The sequence below is a fragment of the Lipotes vexillifer genome, unplaced genomic scaffold (assembly GCF_000442215.2).
Source record: "Lipotes vexillifer unplaced genomic scaffold, Lipotes_vexillifer_v1.1 scaffold40, whole genome shotgun sequence".
Classification (NCBI taxonomy): domain Eukaryota; kingdom Metazoa; phylum Chordata; class Mammalia; order Artiodactyla; family Lipotidae; genus Lipotes; species Lipotes vexillifer.
In genome coordinates this window covers 3529663-3552908 of record NW_006771578.1, presented here as the reverse complement: position 1 = coordinate 3552908, position 23246 = coordinate 3529663, and the positions used below count along the sequence as shown (strand labels likewise).

The window sequence follows — 23246 nt, the reverse complement described above, 5'->3', positions numbered from 1 at the left end:
CGGCATTCTCTGACACCACCCTGGCGTGGAGGGAGAGGAGTGCCTCGTTGGTGCTGGCTGGTGATGGACATCCAGGCTCCTCATGTGGTCTCTACTGACTCCATGGGAAGAAGGGGCTCATTACAACCTGTCAGAGGTAGAAGTCTAGGCTCTCCCCTCAACTTCTGGCCTTTGTTGATGGGGCTGAGGGTGGGTCCACAGTATTTCTCATGGTGTTTGATTGGAGTAGATGGTTATTGCCTAAAAATGGATTCTATCTTGCTAAGCTGCCCAGTTCCTGGTCCTTTGGCTAGAGAAAGCTGGCTTTTCTTAGGGCATTTTGTTGTCTGCTCCCCCTGGTGGGTGTTTCTGGAGTGGTAGCTTCTCTAGCACTCAGTCTGGGGTATATAAAGTGTAGGAAAGCCCAGGGAACTCACCGCTGGGTTCCGATTTCCTTGGGCCCCCAGATCTCTGATTGGCTCGCCTTCTTCTCTTCACCTTTCAGTTTCTTACGTTCGTTTAGCATCTCGGGTTTTTAGCAGTGCCTCCTGGGAAGAAGAAGGAGGTATGCATGCGCTCCATCTTGTCCTGGAACTGGAAACCAGTCCATTTCTTTTTACTGACAAATAGTGTTCCTTTGTATGGAATTTGTTTACCCATTCACCAGTTGATGGATAGTTGAATTGTTTCCCATTTGAGGCTATTATAAAGAAAGCTGCTGTAAATGTTCACAAACAGGTCTGTATGTGGACATATGCTGATCTGCATTCTTTTCTTCCTTCTCTTTTTCACTTAAGCCTCCAGGGTCCGTATTCAGTGTCCATACAGCAACAGAACTCCAGTAGTAGTTTTGTGGAACTTATTGCTGATTTCTCAACTTTAGAGGTATTTGAAGTTTGTGGTATTTTCGTTTTTTCAGTAATGCTCAAGGCGTGGTTTTATGTATTGTTTTCTTTGTGCTCCTTGCTGAACTACAGTTTTGGGGAGCAGTGTGTGGAAAGGTTCATGTCCCAGCAGTTGCTATTATTCTCCAGACCTGGAAGCTCCCCACTGTAGCATTTCCTGAACTTCAGTAAGACCTCCATCCGCTAATCTCTACCACATTCTTACCTGCTCCTATTTTTACTTTCTTCTAGGTCTTTTTCTATGATCTGTCACCATAGTCATTTTCTTACAGTTTCCCCGAACTCCCCTGATCTTCTCTTCCTTTTATATTTATATCCCTGTTACATGAATGAACTCAACTTCTTCTGTGTTCAGTCTGCACCTGAATATTGCTGGAGAAAATCACACAGAAAGACTAATTTTACTTTAAATTAATGATCACAAACCTCACTTGGATACTTACAACTATCACGGAGTTTTACTGTGCTTCTCTGATACACCTATGAGATTCTCCATCACTACAGATTGCAAATTGGTCACATCTTCCTGAATCCAAATCTGCAAACCTGGATTGGCCTCCATCTTTTTGTCCTTATGTTTTAGTCGATGAGGTGCTCCTTTTCTTGTTGGGAGTGAATTCTTCCATCTGAACTCTGGATTCTTTCTCTTTCCCCTACAAAGGACTTTGCTCCTTCAGTTATCCCTTCTTCTGTTTCATCAGCTTTACTTGCTCTTTTAGATCGTTCGCACCAGCACGTAAACATGTTCTAGGATCTTCCATTCTAAAAGACATGCCTTCCCAGACCTCATCTCCAGCCCCCTCTCCCAGCTATCATCCCCATTTCTCTGTTCTTCTTTGAATGCAGACTTCTCAAAGTAAGATTGTCTAATAGATATGGGTGTGTGTGTGTGTGTGTGTGTGTGTGTGTGTGTGTGTGTGTGTATACACTAGCTCTCACTGAGAAGGCAGTGTCATCCCAGTAGCAATGAGCATACTTAGCACCCATATCTTGATTTCTAAATACCATTCTCTAGTCAGCACTAGGCACTTGATCTTTTTGTGATGATGAAAATGTTTATGTCTTAACTGTCCAATATGGTGGCCACTAGCTTTGTGTGGCTTATTGAAAACTTGAAATATGACTAGTGCAACTAAAGAGCTAAATTTTGTCTAATTTTAACTAATTATAATTTAAATAGCTAAACGTGGCCAGTGGCTACAGTATTAGAACTGCTCCAATAAAAAGAATGTGGAGGAGTTTTGTTTTGTTTTGTTTTATCTTTTTAGCAGTGACTCGTTTCTGTGTTTAGGCAGAGAAAAATACAAGATGAGCCCACAGCATCTATGGAATCAGAAAGTAAGGAATTGCTCAAAAAATAATGAGGGCATGTGGAAAGGATGTTGAAGTCAACTTGAAAGAGCTCCAAATAACCAAATCTGGGACAATTTGATCATCAAAATAAATAATGATAATAATGGATTAAAACCTGTAGAATAAAATAAATATCCATGAGCCAATGCTGATGTAACAATTAAGTAATGTATGGGAGAGAAAGGACTGCTTTTCCTTATTGCTGAATATAGGACAAGTGATGGAAATAGAAACATCACTATTAGCAAACACTAAAATAATAATTAGTGCAGGGACGAATCATCTAGAGATGCTAAGTAAGTGAGCATAAGTGTAATGACAAACAGCATATATGCGTAGTCTCAAAGAATAACCCTATAAGATGTCTGATAAGTACCATCTTAACTGAGTGATCAAAGTTAATGTCACTGATAATGAGACATTCAGTACCTCCTGTTAATTTGCATTGAGAAGGATATCAAGACACATAACCTCAATGTAATCATGAACAGACATCAGACAAGTTCAATTTAAGGAATATTCTACAAAATAACTGGCCAGTACTGGCAAGATCATGGGACAAAGCAGGAAAAGTAAGGAACTGTTTCAGGATCGAGGGGACTAAGGAGACATGACAGCTAAATACAACTTGTTATTTATTGTTAACTAACATCGTATCAATGTTAGTTTCCTGCTTCTATAATTCTACTCTGGTTACACAAAATGTTAACACTGGGTGATGGGTATACAGGAACTCTGCATATTATTTAACAACTTTTTGGAAGTCAGAAATTATTTGAAAATAAAAAGTTGAAAAAAAATTGTCTACACCTTATGCATTCAACCCAGATCTTTTTTCTAACTCCAGACTTACATGTCAGCCTACCTTCGAGGTCTCACAGCATTGCAAATTTAACACATTTAAAGCTGCAGTATTGATTCTTGTATCTATCCAGCTCCTCCCCATGGCTCAAGCCAGAAATATGGGAGTCACTTAAAATCTTTTCTCCTCTCTCTACCCCAAGATTGGATCTATTTCTTACTGATTCTATAAAAATTTTTCTTGAATTTTCTAATTTTTCATAATACTTACTGACATCTCCTTATTTCAAACCACCAATCATTTCTTACCTTGACTATTTCAACAATCTTTTAGCTGGTCTTCCAGTCTGCAATCCATTCTCTTTATAAGCAGCCCAGAGCAGTCTTCTGAAACATAAACTAGATCATGGCAGTCCCCTGCTTAAACACTTAGTGATTTTTGCAGTGATTTTAGAATAAAATCCAGTCTCCTTACCGTGGCCCATAAGAACCAGTGGCCCGGCCTGCCTCTTTGATTTCATTTTGTGGCGTGCTTCCTCTTCATATGCCTGCTGGCCTTCTCTCACTTCTTCAAATCTGACATTACTCTTCCAGCTCAGAGATGTACATTTGCCTTTCCTTTTGCCTGGAATGCCGTTGTGCCCATTCGTCTTCTAGCTGGTTCATTCTTGTCCTTTAAGTTTCAACTTAAATATCACTTACTCTAAAATAGGGTACCCTGTTCTTCTTCTTCCATAGCACTTGCCAGTGTTTCTAATTATTATTACTTTTCATTTATTGATCGTTATCTCTTTCTTCAGGTAGACTCTGTGCTCCATGAGTGCAGGGGCCATGTTTGTCTTATTCACCTCATGGCCCCAGCATCTGGCACTTAATAGGCACTAAATAAATTTTAAAACAACTAAATGACGAAAGGTAACACTGTCTTCTTAAAGGATGAAGAGAAAGTAGCTTGCCTAGAAAAAGTGAGGGTTTTTTTTTCCCCCAGAAGGAAAGAATAGTATAGGCAAAAATATGGAGGCAAGAAACAGCATGGTGTTGTGTGTGTGTGTATGATTAAAAACAGTTTGATGTTGCCTAATATATGAACCTTGAGTCAGAGATTGGTCAGAAATTGGTAAATAGGCTGGAGCTAGATCTGAAGAGCCGCTTATGTACCATGTGACTGTATAAAACTTATATGAGCTTATGGAACTATTGGAAGATTGTAGACAGTAGAGTATGGACAAATCTGCATTTTAGAAAGATCAGATTTGTGACAGAAGTAAGTATAGAAAGGTGAATTTGAAGGGTGTTAGGGTGATCCAAGTCAGAGGTGATGGCTTCTGTGCCAGAGCAACAGTTGCAGATGTGAGAAAAGAGGCCAGATGAAGTAATATTTAAAGAGTAGAATCACTGAAACTTACTGATTGATTAGATATAGAAAGTGAGGAGGAAGGAGAATTTAAGTGTGGCTCTAGATTTCTAGATTGTGTTGCTTGGTGGTGGTGGTATACACAATGAAGAGAAAATACTGGAAGAGAAGCTGCTTTAATAAGAGATGGTAATGAGTTGAGTTTTAGCTGCTCATGAACATCTAGGTAAGGATTTCCGTCAGGCATTTAGGTATAAAAATCTTTAACTCTGTGGTGAGATCTCATATAGAAATGTATGGTTGATGGTAGTTGTGGCCATAAGAATAGATGTGATAGAAGTAGGCTTAAGGGAGGTTATGTAGCATAAGGAGAGCAGTTGACTGAGAGCAAATCCAGCAGTAGACGTAGAAAAACATGTGAGGAAAACATGAAGGAGACAGATAGGTGACATGAGGGAAGTTAGAGTGAGGGTCAAGGAAACCAAGAGAGAAGAGGGTTTCAAGGAGAGAGTGATCAGGAATGTTGCATGCCGCTAAGAAGTCCAGTGAGGGGAGCCCTGAAAAATATGGATAGCATTTGACACTCAGGGGACCTTAATGAGGAGACTGTCCATAGAATGACAAATGCAGAAAAAACTGGGTTTCAGTAGGGTGAGGAGTGAGTGGGGAGGTCAAGAAATTTGGAGAGAAAAACAGAAAAATTAGATAGGTACAGAGTGACTTGAAGTCCAGGCAGTGATCTTTATATTAGAGAAACAGGCTGAGGGAAAGAACCTGAGGAGAGAAACTTGAGACAACTTGAATATATGGTTGTTGCTACTGTATGGAAATTTAAAAAATTATTTTGTATCCTGTAACCTTCTTACATTCACTTATTAGTTTTACTAGCTTTTTAAAAATAGATTCCATTGAATTTGTACATAGACAATTGTGTCCTCTATGAACAGAGTTTTACTTCTTCCTTTTCAGTCTGGATACCTTTTATTTCTGCTTCTTACCTTATTGTCCTGGCCAGAACCTCCAGTACGATGTTGAATAGAAGTTGTGAGAGCAGACATCCTTGTCTTATTCCTTATCTTAGGGGGAAGACCTTCAGTTTTTTTTTACCAGTAAGTACAGTGTTAGCCATCCTTCATCAGGTTGAGAAAGTTCCATTTTGTTCCTAGTTTGCTGAGAATTTTTATTAGGGATGGATATTCAAACGATCTTATGCTTTTTTTGTTTTCATCTGTTAATATGGTGAATCTTGTTGATTGATTTTTGAATGTTAAGCCAGCGTCCATTTGATCATGTTGTGTTAATATTGTCATGTATTGCTGGCTTTGATTCGCTGAAATTTTGTTAAGGATTTTTGCATCTCTGTTCATGAAGGATATTGGTCTGTACTTTTCTTTTCTTGTAATGTCTTTGTCTGGTTTTGGAATCAGGATATTAATGGTCTCTTTGAATGAGTTGGGAAGTATTTTCTCCTCTTCGATTTTCTGAGTTTCTGTAGAATTGATGTAATTTATTTTTTATATGATTAGTACATGAATTCACAAGTGAAGCCATCTGGGCCTGGAATGTTTTTGTTTTGTTTTGCTGGAAAGGTTTTTAACCAAGAATTCAATTTCTTTAATAGATACATAATTATTCAAAACAATTTTTTTTTAGTAATTTTGGTAGTTTGTATCTTTCAGGGAATTTGACCATTTAATCTGAGCTGTACAATTCTTTGTATAAAGTTGTTCAGTTATTCCTTTTTATCCCTTTAATATTTGTAGACTTCATGGTGATGTCCTAATGTTGGTGATTTGTGTCTTCACTCTTTTTTTTCCTAATCAGTGTAGCTAGAGGTTTATCAATTTTAATGACCTTCTTAAAGAAATGGCTTTTGATTTTATGGTTTTATATATTTTCTGTTTTCTCTTTTATTGATTTTCACTTTTATTATTTCTATTTATTTTGGGTTTAACTTGCTCTTCTTTTTAAAGTTTCTTTTGATTGAAGCTGAGGTCAGTGATTGGAAATCTTTCTTTCCTTAGTGCTATATCCATTTTCATCTAAGTACTACTTTAGCTGGATCCCGCAAATTTTGATATACTGAGTTTTCATTTTCATTCATTTAAAAATACTTTTCTAATTTTCCTTTTATTTTTTGACCCATGGGATTATTTAGAGGTAAGTTAATTTTGTTTCCAAATATTTGAGGATTTTCCAGATACCTTTTTGTTGCTGATTTCTCATTTAATTCCACTGTTGTCAACATATTTTGTATGATCTGAATACTTTAAAGTTTACCAAAACTTATTTTTTGTCCCCAAAGTATAGTTTATATTGGTACATGTTTTGTGTGCATTTGAAGACTGTTTTCTGCTTTTGGTAGATACACTGTTTTTTATAAATGTTAATTATGTTAGGTTGGTTGACAGTATTGTTTAAACTTTCATTCTTAATTGCTTTATTGGGTGTTGAAATCGCCAACTATTTGTGGATTTGTCAGTTTCTCCCTGCAGTTCTATCAGTCTTTGCTTCATTTGTTTTACAGCTGTAATAGGAACTTAACATTTAGGATTTTTATGTCTGCTTGATAAATTGAACTCATTATTATAAAATAACCCTCTTTATCCTAATATTGGTAATATTCTTTGTTGCAAAATCTACTTTGATATTAATATAGCCACTCTGGCTGCCTGGCTGGCTGGTTTACTTGCCTTCTTCCTTTTTTTCTTCCTTTTTTTCATGTTTCTAAATTTAATATTACAAGATTTTTAATCTAACTTTGATTTTATACTGGTATCTCTTTCCTCTAACGTTGAAAATCTTAATCCCTCACTTTACATAAATACTTAACAACATAATTATTTATTTACATTATCTTCGAAGATATAGACAGTAGATTCAAAATAATAATACCAGTATTACCACTGATAATTAGGTTACTGAATGAAGTTTTAGAGGTCTTACTGCTGTTTGTTCTAAGAATATATCACTAAGGATATAGAATCAAATACTGTGCTCTAGTCCTTTGAACTAATTCCCTTTTTTTTTTTTTTAGTGGTTTCTCAGGTTTGTTTTTGTTTACTTTTTAAGTTTATTTCTTAAGTTTAATCTCACTTTTGAAATGTAAAAGTTGTCTATGTTGCCAAACTCAAAACTATACAAAGGTATCTTCGAACAAGTCCATTCCCAGTCCTCTACCCTTCTAATTCCTATATTTAAAAGTTTTGGCCTTTCTTTCCAGTATTTTTACAAGTATAAGCAAATAAATATATGCACATGTATAAATAAAATTAGAATATATTCGTGTTTCTCACTCCATTCTTACACAGAGTATAGAGTTCTGTAACTTCCTCTTTTTTCAGTTAAGAATATATCCTGAAGACCACTCCATATCAGAGTAATTAGAGAATAGAGATTTACCTCATTCTTTTTGACAACTACATAGAATTCCATCCTATAGATACTATAATTCATTTAGCTAGACCCTTGCTAATGGAGTTTGTCATTACCCATTAAATCAGCTTTCTTCTAATTGGTATTAGTATGGTTTATATTTTTCCACTTTCTTTACTTTTAACTTAATTTTATCTTATATTTAAAGGAGTCTTAAAGTCAGTGTATAATTTTTTTTGTCCAATCTGAAAATCTCTCCTTTTTAATTGGCATGCTTAGGCCATTTACATATCTATGTAATGTGTCTGTTACTCTGTCTTCGTGTTTACTAATCTTTTCTTCTGCCGTATCTAATCTTCTGTTAATGCCACTCAGTGTGTTTTTCATGTCAAACCTTGGAGACTTTCAAAATTTACTGTCTTCTGTGTCTCTACCAAACATATGAAATATAGTTATAATAACTTTTTTCATGTCCTTGTCTACCAGTTCTATCAACTGTGTCATTTCTGGATCTGTTACTATTGATTTGTTTTTCTTTTTCATCATGGGTTGTACTTTCTTGATTCTTTGTGTTCCTGGTTATTTTCTATTGGATGCTAGATATTGTGAAGTTGCTGGATATTTTTGTATTCCTATGAATATACTTGAAGACGTAGTTACTTGGAAATAGTTTGGTTCATTTGTGGTTTGCTTATAAGCTTTGTTAGATGGAACAAGAGTGGCCTTTAACCTGGGGCTAATATTTTCCCACTACTGAGGCAGCACCCATAATTACCAGCTTTTTACTGTGGCCCGTGGGATCTCTTGCTAGTCATTTGTGGGCTTCTGGGATTGTTCCCTCTGCTCTTTTCTAATGGTTCTTTCCCCAGCCTCAGACAGTTTCCTCACATGTATATGTTTATCAGCACTCAGCTGGAGACTCCGGGTATGGGTGGGTCGGGGGGCCAGTTCTTTTGTAGCTCTCTGTAGGTTTCTTTCTCTCTGTGCAGCTTTCTTTCCTCCGGTACTCTGCCCTGGGAGCTCTAGTCACTTTGGCCTTCCCCAGCTGACAGCCCTTTCTTCCTTCTCAGGGAGACCGTCTAACCGTGGGCTGGGACAGTTAGAGGCTCACTTTGTTTACTCCCCCATCACAGATCACTGCCCTGAGCTGCTGATACTACCCTTTTTTTTTTTTTTTAAAGTGTTTGTGGTGGGAGGATAAATCTGTTCCCTGTTACTCCCTGTACTATGTACTCCTGTATGTAGAAGTTAATATTTGTCTTTTAGTTTAAAAAAAAAAAAAAATCCAAGGAAAACAATCAGATCATTCTGTATTATAAACAAGTTTGGACTAAACTTATTTTCCTTTGTAATTCCTAAAAATGTGTCAATATCAAATACGTTACGTGTCACATATAAACAAAATACAAGATAATTTAGCATACTAAGGTTATTTTAACATTCGTTTTCAGCTTATCCATGGTTTATGACGTGAAATTGCTTGATTTACCAATTAGAAGAATAGCTGTATCCTAGGTAATTAGGAAAATTAGTTCATAACATACGTAGCAAATAAAATAAGATGTATTTGATAATACTACTTGTGTGTTAGAAAACCCAATTTTTATACTTAGATTTAAAAATTAAGAGTACTTCTGATTTTTTTTATAGACTCACACTTTTGGACTATGGGTATTGTTTTTTTGGTTTGTGGGTATTCTTATAGAAGTGTTTGTATACTGAACAGCATTTTTCTCTTTTTTTTAAATAAACTTATTTATTTAATTTATTCATTATTTTTCGCTGCATTGGGTCTTCATTGCTGTTCATGGGCTTTCTCTAGTTGCAGCGAGCGGGGGCTACTCTTCATTGCGGTGAGTGGGCTTCTCATTGCAGTGGCTTCTCTTGTTGAAGAGCATGGGCTCTAGGCGCGTGGGCTTCAGTAGTTGCAGCACGCAGGCTCAGTAGTTGTGGCCCGCGGGCTTAGTTGCTCCGCGGCATGTGGGATCTTCCCGGACCAGGGCTCACACCCGTGTCCCCTGCATTGGCAGGCAGGTTCTTAACCACTGCGCCACCAGGGAAGTCCCCATTATTCTTATTTTTTTTAATTTTATTTTAAAAAATATATTTATTTATTTGTTTGTTTGTTTATTTTTGGCTGTGTTGTGTCTTTGTTGCTACGCGTGGGCTTTCTCTAGTTGCGGCGAGCGGGGGCTACTCTTCGTTGCAGTGCACGGGCTTCTCATTGCGTTGGCTTCTCTTGTTGCGGAGCACGGGCTCTAGGTGCGCGGGCTTGAGCAGTTGTGGCACGCAGGCTTGAGTAGTTGTGGCACGCGGGCTCAGTAGTTGTGGTTCGTGGGCTCTAGAGCGCAGGCTCAGTAGTTGTGGCGCACAGGCTTAGTTGCTCTGCGGCATCTTCCCGGACCAGGGCTCGATCCCGTGTCCCTGGCGCTGGCAGGCGGATTTTTAACCACTGTGCAACCAGGGAAGTCCTCTCAGTGTTTTTATACCTCATAAAATTGTAGTGAATTTTTATGATTAAGATTTTACCTAATTAGTGTTTGCATGAGATAAATTTGGTATTAGAAGGAAAGTAATACACTATATTCAGGCACAGTGGGACTGTAGGAGGACTTAAATTTTAGAAATGGGGTTAAGAAAGTAGAAGTTGAGTCTCAGCCCACTTCTCACAAGTTGTATTACCTCTTTAGCCTTATCTTGTTACTTTCTCACATAAGCTTTTTGAGCCTTACTTTCTTCTTTAAAATGGCATGATGATGCCCTTCTTAAAGGCAGTTGTGAGAGTTTGATGCATTTTGTGAAAATAAATAGTAAACTGCAAATACTATATCAAAATGGGTGTCATTTTTAGGTTTAGCCTGAGAAGTATAAATTTCAAACAGTATGTACAGTGGGAAAATTTGACTGTACCCAGGCCTGACATTAATAATCAGAATTGTTATCTTGGCCTGTACTTTCTTTGGTTAGTTTCAGAAATTTTTTAAGTTTAATTTTTGATACCCAATTTAATAGAAATGAGTCATATTATCATTTCTTTCTTTACTCGGCAGCACACCATTTGCACCTCACCCACGTATATGATCTGTGGGTTGCGGAGAGAAATTAGGATGTTGCTCAATAGCCCACATCTTTCAATAAAGAATACTTTTCACTAACACTCATGAGTTTCTTGTAGGCACTGGGAAATGCACACCCTTAGATGCTAAACTAAATTCGTGAACTCAATAAAGAGAAAATTTGAGGAGCAGGTCATTAAGTCAGATTCTGTGTTCTCTGTAAATACCAATGACTGTTGTCACGGAGTGGATGAGATGACCTTGGTTTTTATGGTCTAAAACTTTTTCTACAGAATGATGCAGGAGCTGTTAGTGAGAGTCAGAATAAGAGGCTGCAGAACTGTATGTGGCTTGCCCTTTATTTATGAATCAGATTTTAAGTGGAAACCACAGTTGTTTCCTTGTTTCTCATTCATGCTTTAGCAGAGGATATGATGCCACAGATTTGACTTGGTTTGCAGTGTCTCCTTTAAGGTTCACACAGCTTTCTTTTCCTTTTTAGAAGCCACAGTAGTTTTAATGTTATTATCAAACCGCAGCGTGTACCTTGTTGGATAGACCTTGTGTATATCCAAATATTATTTGGTAGTCTCAGTACTGACTGTGGTGGTCTAGTCCTATTTGGAAATACAGCAAAAGTAAATAAATGCATATGTTCATATGTTTGGGTAGGTGGTATATAGGCATACAACTTCAGACATGTGGAAAACAGTTTTAACCCTTTGAATGTATTAATTCGTATTTAAAGATAATGTTTTAGGTTGTTTAACTTGAATATAAATGTTTTGTGTCGTTTAACTTGAATATAATAACGTTAATTTTTCTTTATTCTTCCTTAGTGTCAAGGCATGCCATGGGTTGCCTCTCATAAATGGACAAAGCTGTGACCCTTATGCAACAGTTTCTCTTGTGGGCCCTTCTAGGTAATGCTTATTGAATTAGTATTAGATTTTTAAGTTTTAAAGTTTAACAATTACAAAATTAAAGTTCTAAGAGAACTTGCTAAATAGCTATTTATGACACAAAGTAAAGAATGCTTTGAAAGAAAAATCTTCAGTTAGTTCTAGTATTCACTTGCAAACAACCAACTCCTATTTTCATAAAAGGAAATGAGTGCTATTTCAAATCTGCCAGACTCTTAGGCTATGGGGCGCAACCTGTGTTTTATAGTAGTTAAAATGTACTTTAAAACATAAACCTGACCTTCATGCATCATCAGCCTTCCTAGTTTCAAATGTCTTAGATCTTATTGCAGGTAGAATCCTGTTTTAATAAATGCTAGCTCAAAATAGCAAAGGAATTTCTATATTTTTATCTGGAAAACAACTCAGGACTAAAAATACCTTTTTTGCTCATGGCATCTGTGCTGTACAGAGAGAATTCCAAGCTGTAGACAAAACTGCTGAAGTACCAGAACATGGTGAAGTGCACTGTATCATTGATTTTAATTACTTATGAAAATTTATGGAAAATCTATCACACTTTGTAGTATTTTCTGTTTTATAATTTCATTATGGTTTCTTTCAGAGCCTGACTGGTCTGAAATTTGTCTACAACTTGAAGGTTTAGAGTCAGGAAACAAAGAGCATACTATTCCCTCTACACAAGCACACGTATATACACATAGACATGCATTTCTTCCCAACCCCAAGCTATGTATTCTTATTTTTTAGAAAATCACCAGTAAGTCACTTTGAAAAATGTATTTGTCCCTATGTATGTAAAGCACCATGCCTGGTACCTGTTGGGTTCTCCAACAATAGTATCCTATTATTATTATAGATGGTTTTATATTTAAAAATATAAACCTGACCTGTCTGCTAAAGGCAGATACTCAATCCTATAGCATTCATACTATCAGAGGGATTGAGTCTTGTGTGTTAAAAATGTTTAATCTAGTGGAGCTGTTTTTGGTTTTGGTTTTGGTTTTGGTTTATAATCAATACCTGATAGATTCTTTCGTGTAATTGCTTAGTAATGTACAGATAGAAATTATTTGGCTTGTGAATTTGTTTTAAAAAGTCACTGTCGGTCTTGATATTGTACTGTCATTGGGAGGATGTTACCATTGGCGGAGGCTGGGGAAAGGTTACATGGGACTTCCCTGTACATTTCTTTGCAACCTCCTCTCAATCTGTGATTATTTCAAAATTGAAAGTTTTCTTAAAAAGCCACATTGTGGCTGAAGCCCAGGAAGTAAACTAAGAATGCTTTTCGTGTTCCTCTGGTATTTTTCAGCGTAGATAAAGGTACTCTGAATCTCAATGCCTTCCTTCTACCATTTATTTCGAGTTGCTTGTATAATAGAATGTGTTATTAAAAACCCCTGAAGTAAGCTTGGCAGTCAATCTAGTATAGCCATAGAATAATAAAATCTTGGCATATATCAGATATACAAAATTTGTGTATTCTTTGACTTGAAGTTTTAGAGACACCTCAGTTTTCTTCCCCCAAGTAATATTTAAAGCTGCTGCCTTCCCCGAGTCATCTTAACAGTTAAACAGAAAGAGGTCAGGCTCCCTGGTTGGAAATAGCATGTTTTATAATTGTGTACTATTAAGTTCTACAAGGTAAAACTCTACCACATTGGAACAGGAATGACCAAAAGAAGACAAAAGTAAAGAAGAAAACAAGCAATCCGCAGTTTAATGAAATCTTTTATTTTGAGGTAACATTTTGTTTTATTTAAATGTTAACATTGAATATTGAATGCTGATTTACTTCTTTTTTTCAAATTCTGGCCATAGTCATAATTTTATCAACTAATGCAACTAAGCATTTCTAAGCAGTAGAACCACAGTGTAACACAGTAGAGGCCCAGTGCATAAAACAAAGAACGGCAGAGCTGTGATTGATTTGAGGATGGGGAAGTCTAGGACCACACCTACTCTTCAGTCATCCTCAATATCACAACCCCCTTCACACAGAACCCTACCATATCCAGCCCCTGACCTAACATGCAGTGGCCCCAGGACTCTTCTGCAGAATATTATTTGAAAACCACTAGTTAAATAAGTAGATTATTGGGTAGATCTGGGTAGATCTTGGTAGATCTGGGTTCTGGTTCCAGTTGAGTTTGAACAAATCACTGCATGGGAGACTCAAATTTCTTATCTTGTGAAAGGATAATTTTTGTAAGAGAAAACAGTAGCATCCCTACCTAACTCAGAGTTTTTAGGAGGTTCAAATGTGAAAATGCTTTGAGACTATAAAGTATTATATGATTAAGGCCTTATATTTAAGTTCTTTTTAGCTAAATCACTCTATGGACACATGCTTATAATCATAGAGAACTTCAGCTGCCTTGAAGTTGCCCAAAATACACTGCTTTGGAGTTCTCTACTGTGGAGCATTTGTTAAATAAATCCTTTTTCATATTATTAGAAAACTATAGGAAAAAACCAAAAACTCTATTCTAAAAGATTGTGTTCTACCCATAGAATATGTTGCAGCTGAGATTACCATGTAGGGAAGATTTGAAAAAAAGAGTTACATTTTGTGCTTTTCCTTCTTTTTGTGTGTGTTTCTCTTGATGTTTCAAAGTGAAAAGAGCGAGGGCACATCTAGCCATGCCTGCTTACTGTACTTTAATAAGGGAACACTGTTGAAGAAATGCCAAGATTGAAGTAGGAGGAATTGTGGGGGGTGGAGGCAAGGAAGAAAGAAAACAAAAGAAAGTGCGCCAGTGTGAGACGCCCCATTTCCCGGCTCAGGACTTGCTCAGTTCAGTCGTTCTGTGCTTACAAATGGCTGTTACATCTAGCCTGGAGAAAACCAAGAAGGGGCGACTTGCAGCAGCAAGCAGATGGTCCTTTGACAGTCAAAGACCTGACCTCTTTGCTATATGCAAGCATACATATTAGGCCTTGAACCATTCATTCAAAGGGCCCTTTGTTGAGTTGATTATAAAGATAAAAGTCCAATCTCTGTGCTCTAGTGAGAGCAGGAGACCCAAAGCGTACATGTGTGTGCATACACTCAGCAGTAAAATGCAGTAGTAGATACTGGGTAGCTCTGCTGTAGGTGAGTTAAGCCAGAGGAAAGAGTATTAGAGAAGGAACATTTTGAGCAGAGACATAGAGAGAGAAAAGCAGAAAGTTATGTCCAAAGAGTAGCAAGTAGTGATTTGTCTAAAAGGGAATAATGGGAACTAAGCTTAAAAAGATAAGAGTAGGACCAACTAATGAAAGGCCTTGAGAGCCAGGCTGAAGTGCTGTGTTAGCCATTGAATGTTTTTGAACCTGGAAGTAATGAGTAATGCACTGTTTTGGGAAGAATTAACCATGATCTGTGGGCCAGATGGCTGAGAGAGAGAACAGAGACCAAGAGAATGTTGTAGCTTAGGTGTTTCTTAAAAAAAGGAAAAAGCAGAAAGGGGGGGGCTCTGATTCAAGAGAAGTAATATGGAAGTGAGAGGAAGAGATGGATGAGAAAGAAACTGCAGATGGCGAGATAACAAATTGGTTATGGAAGAAGAGAGAAAACGAGGAGTCAAATGTTGTCTTCATGATTTCAAATCTGGAAAAATAGAAAAGTTAAGAAGGAAAACATAAGTGGTTCAGTTTGGGGCATAATGAGCTTGGACTCAGATATGTAAAATCCTCCCATAGGAAGTTCATGACTGTGATGGGTGATGGCTGTAGGTAAAGAATCAAGAATTGCTTACAGCAAGTCAGGAAAGAAAGCCAAGGGAGTAGAGGTATACAATAAAGGAAGAAAGTGAGGAAGGTGAGTTCTGCCACATATTAAGTATTCGACTTTGAGTATGTCTCTTAATTTCTGTACTTCAGCTTCCTCATTTTCAAGATGAGGATGATGAATCTAGCCCTGCCTGCTTCAGAGCAGTGTTCTGATGAATAAAAGAGATAATGGATGTGAAAGCACTTTGTGCAGCACTATGCAGTACGTATGTAGAGCAAAATAAAATATAAAACCCTGGAGAAAACCCATGTTTATAGGTTCAGAGGAAGAAGCAAAGAGAGCAGACGGTAGCCAGGATAGTGCTGGGTAAACTCAAAGACCAGAGTCGCTCCGGGAAAAGGGAGTATGGTTGTATGGTCACTTGTCCAGATAAAGGGGTCAAGGAAGGTGAGAGCTAAGAATTTCACCATCAGACTTGATGATTAAGAGAGGGGTTTGGGGAGGGTGATCTGTGAGGAAGCCGGATGGTTTATAAGGCGTTACTGTAGTGAGTAACTAGTGAGTGGGTGGTGAGGAAGTGGAGGCTGTAAGGATGGGTAACAGTTTTGAGATATTTGTCTGTGAAAGGAAAGAGATAGGAAGACCATAATTTAAGGGGAGAAGTTTTCTTAGACTCGAATGAGGTGAGCAGTCTGGTCAAGAAAGCTGTAATTAAAATAGATCGAATGCTTGCTGCGTGTTTACTGCATGCTTATTACTGCATACTGTGTGGGGGCGGAGCAGTCTTAGAAAAGAGGAGGATCATCTCATCGTCTTGTTTGTTTGGAGAACACTCATCTAGTAAACAGGGCTGTGTGGGAATGGACATGTTCAGGTGGACAGTAGTTGAGGAAGTTCCTGCCAACGGCCTTGATGTTTTTGGTAAAAATGTGAGAAGGAAGTGTACGGGTGGCATTGGTATCTTGAGAAATGTGGGAAGGTCTTCAGACAGTGCCTAGCCTATGCAGCTTCCCTGAAACAGAACACTTTTACTCTGAGTCACCAAGAGATTACATGTGAGCCAGGGAACCCAGTGTTGCCATAGATTGAGTTGATAAGGAAGGGTATGGAGGTAAGGTTGACTTTGATATTTTTTTTTGCCACTTATTCTTGCCACTCTGCTACTACTTCCGTAGCTGTTTTTGTATTTATCTTTTGGGTAAAATATTGCTTAGGCATTTTCCTCTGTTTATAATATACACAGTCGAACATTTTAGGGATGATAGTTTTTTAAAGTTCATGTAAGAAAAAGATATTTAAAAATTTTTTTTACTAAAATATTTTGTTTGTAGGTAACCAGATCCAGTAGTTACACCAGAAAGTCCCAGTTTCAGGTAGAAGAGGAGGACATTGAAAAGCTGGAAATTAGGTATGTGTCTTGGGGTTTTACAGAATTGCTATGTTCTGTGCCAAAAGAAAATCCTAAATTTAACTGAAAAAGGTGACTCAAGCTTAACAGAATTCTCTTTAGCAACTTAATCGATGAAACTTAGAGGAATGTGCATCTAATTTAAATCCAAATAATCGTTTCAAAATCCGATTTCTTTGTACTAATAGTTAAGGTGTATTTATTTTAAAAATAAAATGAGCTAATTTTCACCTATTCTATTATATTTTTAGTTTTTCCCAAACTTAATTGCTCCGTAAATTTCTAAATCATAGCATAATGGATGCAAAGAATATATAGAAAAGTAATTATATATTAGCCAATTTAGAAATAATTTTTTTATTCTTCTTAACATATCTGCTGTCTAACAGAAATTTCAGTGAGGTAAGAAGTCTTGTAAGATGATTCAACAGGTGCATGTGTTTGAAGTTTGTGCTATTATTTCCTAGGTCTTAAATATCTATGCTGTTTGGGAGGGGAAAGTTTTGTAAATGCATGTATAGGTGTGGTGTTAACAGTGTGTTCGTCTAAAGGGTGTATTAATCACATGTTTGGAATGATCAGGTAATGTATTTTTCTAAATCACCTATCTTTACATTATTAACTGGTTTTAATTGAGAAAGAAACTGTAGTCTTGTGTTGGTTTCTTTTCTCAAAAACAAAAAAGGAACTCTGTAGTCCTTATTTTTACAGGTTAAAATAAAGCGTAGACTTGGAAACTAAGAAACTTAAGTGCTTTCTTTTAGATTATTTAAGATAGTCACTTTCTATGCTTTTAAGTAAAAGCTACTGCAGTATTCTGCTTTCTTAGTTTAGATAGTGAGGTATAAGACAATGCTAACATCTCTTGTTTTTAAGCATGTAAAATTATGTCTGGTACTTTCGCCATAAGCATCTTTGGCGTAGGCATTTTTGCCGCAGACATTTTCGCCACATGACTAATTGGCCATAAGTCAGCTTTGCTGTGAAAAATAAAATAACTGGTTGACAGTTTGGTTTCAGCTGGTTGAAATGTGTTAGCATTTCTCCTGGTTATCGACATTATTGATAGCTTCATTGAGCAGACAGGTGACGGTGATTTGCCCCAAGAGTTGGTTTCTTATTTGGAAACACACCACATTGGAGGAGAAAGAGGCTGAGGGCCTGCAAGGCGCAGAGGCAAAGCCACATTTCTCATAGAACTTCGAAGCATCCATCAGCAGACATGTGACACTGTGGCAAGAACAAACAACAGTGTGGAGGCTTCAGTACAAAACTCAGAAACCAATACGCGTCCTAGTGTCTGGAAACGCGTACCTGTCTCGACGAAGGAAGAAATTTTAGGGAAAAACGTGCAATGCTGAATGAGGAGACAAATCAAGAAGCAAAAACAAAAACAACGTGTGAAATACTGTGAACGAAAGGCTTGGAAGATAAGCGTTTAGGTACAGCCCACAAAATAGAGTCAGTATTTGCGCAGCATTGCCATGAATTTACACACATTTTGAATGTGTTCAAATAAACTTTGTATTTTGCAATAAAGTCTTTTTAATTTTGTTGTTTATTTTTTATCTTTGTGTCTTTTTTAATGTCTCTCTTATTTTATTTTATCTTTTATCACAAAATTGCCTTTGACCAATTAGTTATGTGGTGAAAACGTTTGCGGCAAAAAGTGCTTGAGGCAAAGATGCTCATGGCAGAAGTACCCAGAACCGTAAATTAGTGCTGTAATACGAATCATAGTAATTTGAAGCTTTTTGGTCATGTGCGTTCTCTTACACATTGTTTGCAAAAAATAAAGCCAGTTTTTAAATTTTCAGGATCGACTTGTGGAACAATGGAAACCTGGTCCAAGATGTTTTCCTCGGTGAGATTAAGGTTCCTGTGAACGTGTTAAGAAATGATGCTTCTCATCAAGCCTGGTAAGAAGACAAACATTGTAGTGAGCTACATAGTAGGTCATCCCCTTTCATGCACTGTATATGCAAATAAATGCTTGCTTTGAGCATATTTTAAGTTTTAATGGATAAGCCCAAAGTTATTAACATTAACTGATTTGGCCATTAATTTATTGTTGTAGAAATATAAGTACAATTATATTAGTTTTATGACTTGTCCTCTGGTACTGAGAGAAAAGAACTGAATTGCCTAGGAATATTTTCCTGTTCAAAAACTTAATCTTAACTCTAAAGAAAAAATATAAAACATTTTGAACGTTACGTAAGAGTTGCCCATGTGAGAAGATGCTTGATCACAAATCAGCATCTGTAGTTCAGAAGCTTTATTAATGGGCATGGCAACTGTGGATGTTTGAAAGCAAAAGGTTTATTTTAGGGATTCAGCTGTTTACGGGATCTCACCAGTGATTTTCCTACCCCAAATACCATTGAAATGCACCATGGATGGCTCTGATGTTATTTTCTAAATGCCTAGGATCTAGATGTTGTTGAGCTGATCCAGTTAACACACTTTTCAGGAGCTCTAGTGGCTCAGTATTGGCTACAATATTACCTTTTCGTGACTTCTAATAGTGACATTAAACTCATGGTAATGTTCGGACATTAAACTGATGTTAGTTTCCTTAGTAGATTCAGTGTGAAACTATTGTTTTTTTTTCTGTCTACAGCACTTAAAAGCGTGTATATCCTTTCCCTTCCAGTAGGTTGCCCAGTAGCCCTCATGCTAGACTTGGGTTTCAACTGAGTATAAACAGCATGCCTTTCTCATTTGCCTCTTAAGGCCCCCTTTTTAGGGCTCAGTTTCAGTTGCCTGGAAGAGGAGTTGAAACAGTGTTCAGATGTTTCTTACTGTGGACAGCAGTCTCATTTGCCTTGAGGATTTTGCTTCTCCTGAGTGCCGTCAGGCATTCTTCACTTTGGACTCTGTTGTCCTCAAACAGTTCTCCCTAGTAGACTGATATTTCTTTCTATCTATCTATCTATCTATCTATCCATCCATCCATCCATCCATCCATCCATCCATCCATCCATCCATCCAACCAACCATCCATCCATCCATCCATCCATCCATCCATCCATCCAAAGTCTTAGTTGCAGCATGCGGGATCTTTAACTGTGGCATGAAGAATCTTTTAGTTGTGGCATGCGGGATCTTTAGTTGCAACATGTGGGATCTTTAGTTGCAACATGTGGGATCTAGTTCCCCTGACCAGGGATCGAACCCGGGTCCCCTGCATTGGGAGCGCGGAGTCTTAGCCTCTGGACCACCAGGGAAGTCCTTAGACTGATATTTAGAGTCTCAAAAATTTTATTTTATTTTTACCTCTTGCTAATGCAGATCTAAGATTTATTAGTCTTTATGATGGCGTTTTATGTGCTGTAATTTCCAAAATGTATCCATAGATGGAAACTTGGTCACTATGAAAAACTGATGAACATTTGAGGCTTGTCATTCACCCCTGCCAGTCTTCTTCCATCTTCTATAAAATTAGCTTACTGTTTAAAAAATATTTATTCGTTTATTTATTTGGCTGCATCGGGTCTTAGTTGTGGCACGCAGGATCTTCATTGCGGTGCGCGGGCTTCTCTCTAGTTGTGGTGTGTGGGCTCCAGAGCATGCGGTCTCAGTAGTTGCGGCACGTGGGCTCTCTTGTTGTGGTGCGTTGGCTTAGTTGCCCCGCTGCATGTGAGATCTTAGTTCCCCGACTAGGGATCGAACCCGCATCCGCTGCATTGGAAGGTGGGTTCTTAACCACTGGACCACCAGGGAAGTACATTTTAAAATGAAAATTTCTGAACTCAGTTCATTAAGTCTTTAAAATGATATGCCATGCTACTTGGTACAAAATAAAATGTGAGTCATTGTGCCTCCCAAGGCCCCTCAAAGTGAACTTGAAATGTTCCATTATAGCCTTATTTTAAGTAAGAGGTCTCCAAATTTGGAGGCCCTCCAAATTTGGCAAAATTTGTAGAACTACCTAGGCAGGATGTAAGAACACTAACAAACAAATTAATTTTATTCCCATAGATTTTTTTTTTTTTGCTAATAATATTTTAAAAGTAACCTGCCAAAAAGTATGTATTAAATTTTATACAACATGAAATAGAAACATCTTCTAATTCATTTATACTTCTCTGCATGTAAGGAAATATAAAAATGTGAATGTAGTTTTCTTTTAAGTCAAATTAAAACTCAGCCTCCTTTGTCAATTGTAGAGCTGCAGCATCCCCTTGTGGGGTTGATGGTAACTACATGAAAACTCAGGAAAAGCTTTATTTACCTTCAGGATTTCAGGCATATTCTTTCTTTCTTTCTTTCTTTTTTTAATTAATTAATTAGTTTATTTATTTTTGGCTGTGTTGGGTCTTCGTTTCTGCGCGAGCGCTTTCTCTAGTTGCGGTGAGCGGGGGCCACTCTTCATCGCGGTGCGCGGGCCTCTCAGTGTCGTGGCCTCTCTTGTTGCGGAGCACAGGCTCCAGATGTGCAGGCTCAGTAGTTGTGGCTCACGGGCTCTAGAGCGCAGGCTCAGTAGTTGTGGCTCATGGGCCTAGTTGCTCCGCGGCATGTGGGATCTTCCCAAGCCACGGCTCGAACCCGTGTCCCCTGCATTGGCAGGCAGATTCTCAACCACTGCGCCACCAGGGAAGCCCAGGCATATTCTTTCTAATCTTAATATTCTAGCTCATTAGTGTTGATAATATCTAGTTTTAACTTTATCATATGTAGATCACAGAATTTGATTAGACTTTTTGAATAGGTAGTATACTCACATGGTTCACAGTTCAAAAGGTAAAAGCCTATCTCCTGCCCCTGTCCCCCAGCTAACAATTTTCCCTCTTCTGAGGCAGCCACTAGTTTGAGATTGTGGAAATATTTTATGTAAGTATAGGCAGACATGGATATATCCTTCTTTCCCATTCGTTACACAAATGTACACATTTTAAAAAAAATTTTATTTTATGTTGGAGTATAGTTGATTAACAATGTTGTGTTAGTTTCAGGTGTACAGCAAAGTGATTCAGTTATGCGTATACACGTGTCTATTCTTTTTCAAATTCTTTTCCCATTTAGGTTATTACAGAATATTGAGCAGAGTTCCCTGTGCTATATAGTAGGTCCTTGTTGGTTATCTATTTTAAATATAGCATTGTGTGTACTTGTCAATCCCAAACTCCCTAACTCTCCCTCCCCGCCACCCTTCCCCCCTGGTAACCATAGGTTCATTCTCTAAGTCTGTGAGTCTGTTTCTGTTTTGTAAATGAGTTCATTTGTGTCTTTTTTTTTTTTTTTAAGATTCCGCATAGAAACGATATCATATGATATTTGTCTTTCTCTATCTGACTTAACTTCACTTAGTATGATAATCTCCAGGTCCATCTGTGTTCCTGCAAATGGCATTATTTCATTCTTTTTTAATGGCTGAGTACTATTCCATTGTATATATGTACCACATCTTCTTTATCCATTCATCTGTCAGTGGACATTTAGGTTGCTTCCATGTCTTGACTATTGTAAACAGTGCTGCGATGAACATTGGGGTGCACATATCCTTTTGAACCATGTTTTTCTCCGGATATATGCCCAGGAGTAGGATTGCTGGATCATCTGGTAGCTCTATTTTTAGTTTTTTAAGGAACCTCCTTACTATTCTCCATAGTGGCTGTACCAGTTTACATTCCCACCAACAGTGTAGGAGGGTTCCCTTTTCTCCACCCTCTCCAGCATTTATTGTTTGTAAATTTTTTGATGATGGCCATTCTCACTGGTGTGAGGTGATACCTTGTAGTTTCGATTTGGATTTCTCTAAGAATTAGTGATGTTGAGCATCTTTTCATGTGCCTCTTGGTCATCCATATGTCTTCTTTGGAGAAATGTCTGGTTAGGTCTTCTGCCCATTTTTTGATTGGGTTATTTTTTTTGATATTGAGCTGCATGAGCTGTTTGTAAATTTCGGAGACTAATCCTTTGTCAGTCTCATCGTTTGCAAATACATACTCCCATTCTGTGGGTTGTCTTTTCATTTTGTTTATGGTTTCCTCTGCTGTGCAAAAGTTTTTGAGTTTAATTAGGTCCTTAATGGACACATACTGTATCATATTCTGTACCTTACTTTTTTTTCACTTTCAATTTAGTAGAACTTCAGTAAGTATTTGTTGACTTTTTATAGTGGTTAAGAGTATGGACTCCAGAACGAAACTGCCTTGGTTGAAATCCCAACTCTGTCATTAACTACCTGGGTGACCTTGGACAAGTTGTTCCACCTGCATGCCTTTGCTTTCTTTGGCTATCAAATGGGGATAGTACAAACAGTACCTGCCTCCCAAAGTTGTTAGAGGATGAATTGGTTTCATGTAAAGTAAGTTACAAGTGGGTATACCATGGGTATAACTCAGGCTCTCATCATTATAGTTATTGCT

General features: G+C 37.6%; 1 protein-coding gene across 2 annotated transcripts in view; it reads left to right on the top strand.

Annotated features, from left to right (window-relative positions):
* RASA2 (RAS p21 protein activator 2) overlaps window positions 1-23246 on the top strand; it is a 119906-nt gene that overhangs the window by 56739 nt on the left and 39921 nt on the right. For both annotated transcript variants that reach the window (XM_007446965.1, XM_007446964.1), the window contains exons 6-9: window positions 11663-11746; window positions 13419-13491; window positions 16796-16872; window positions 18690-18791. In XM_007446965.1, coding sequence (XP_007447027.1) covers window positions 11663-11746; window positions 13419-13491; window positions 16796-16872; window positions 18690-18791 — 336 coding nt within the window. The remainder of the gene's footprint in view (window positions 1-11662; window positions 11747-13418; window positions 13492-16795; window positions 16873-18689; window positions 18792-23246) is intronic.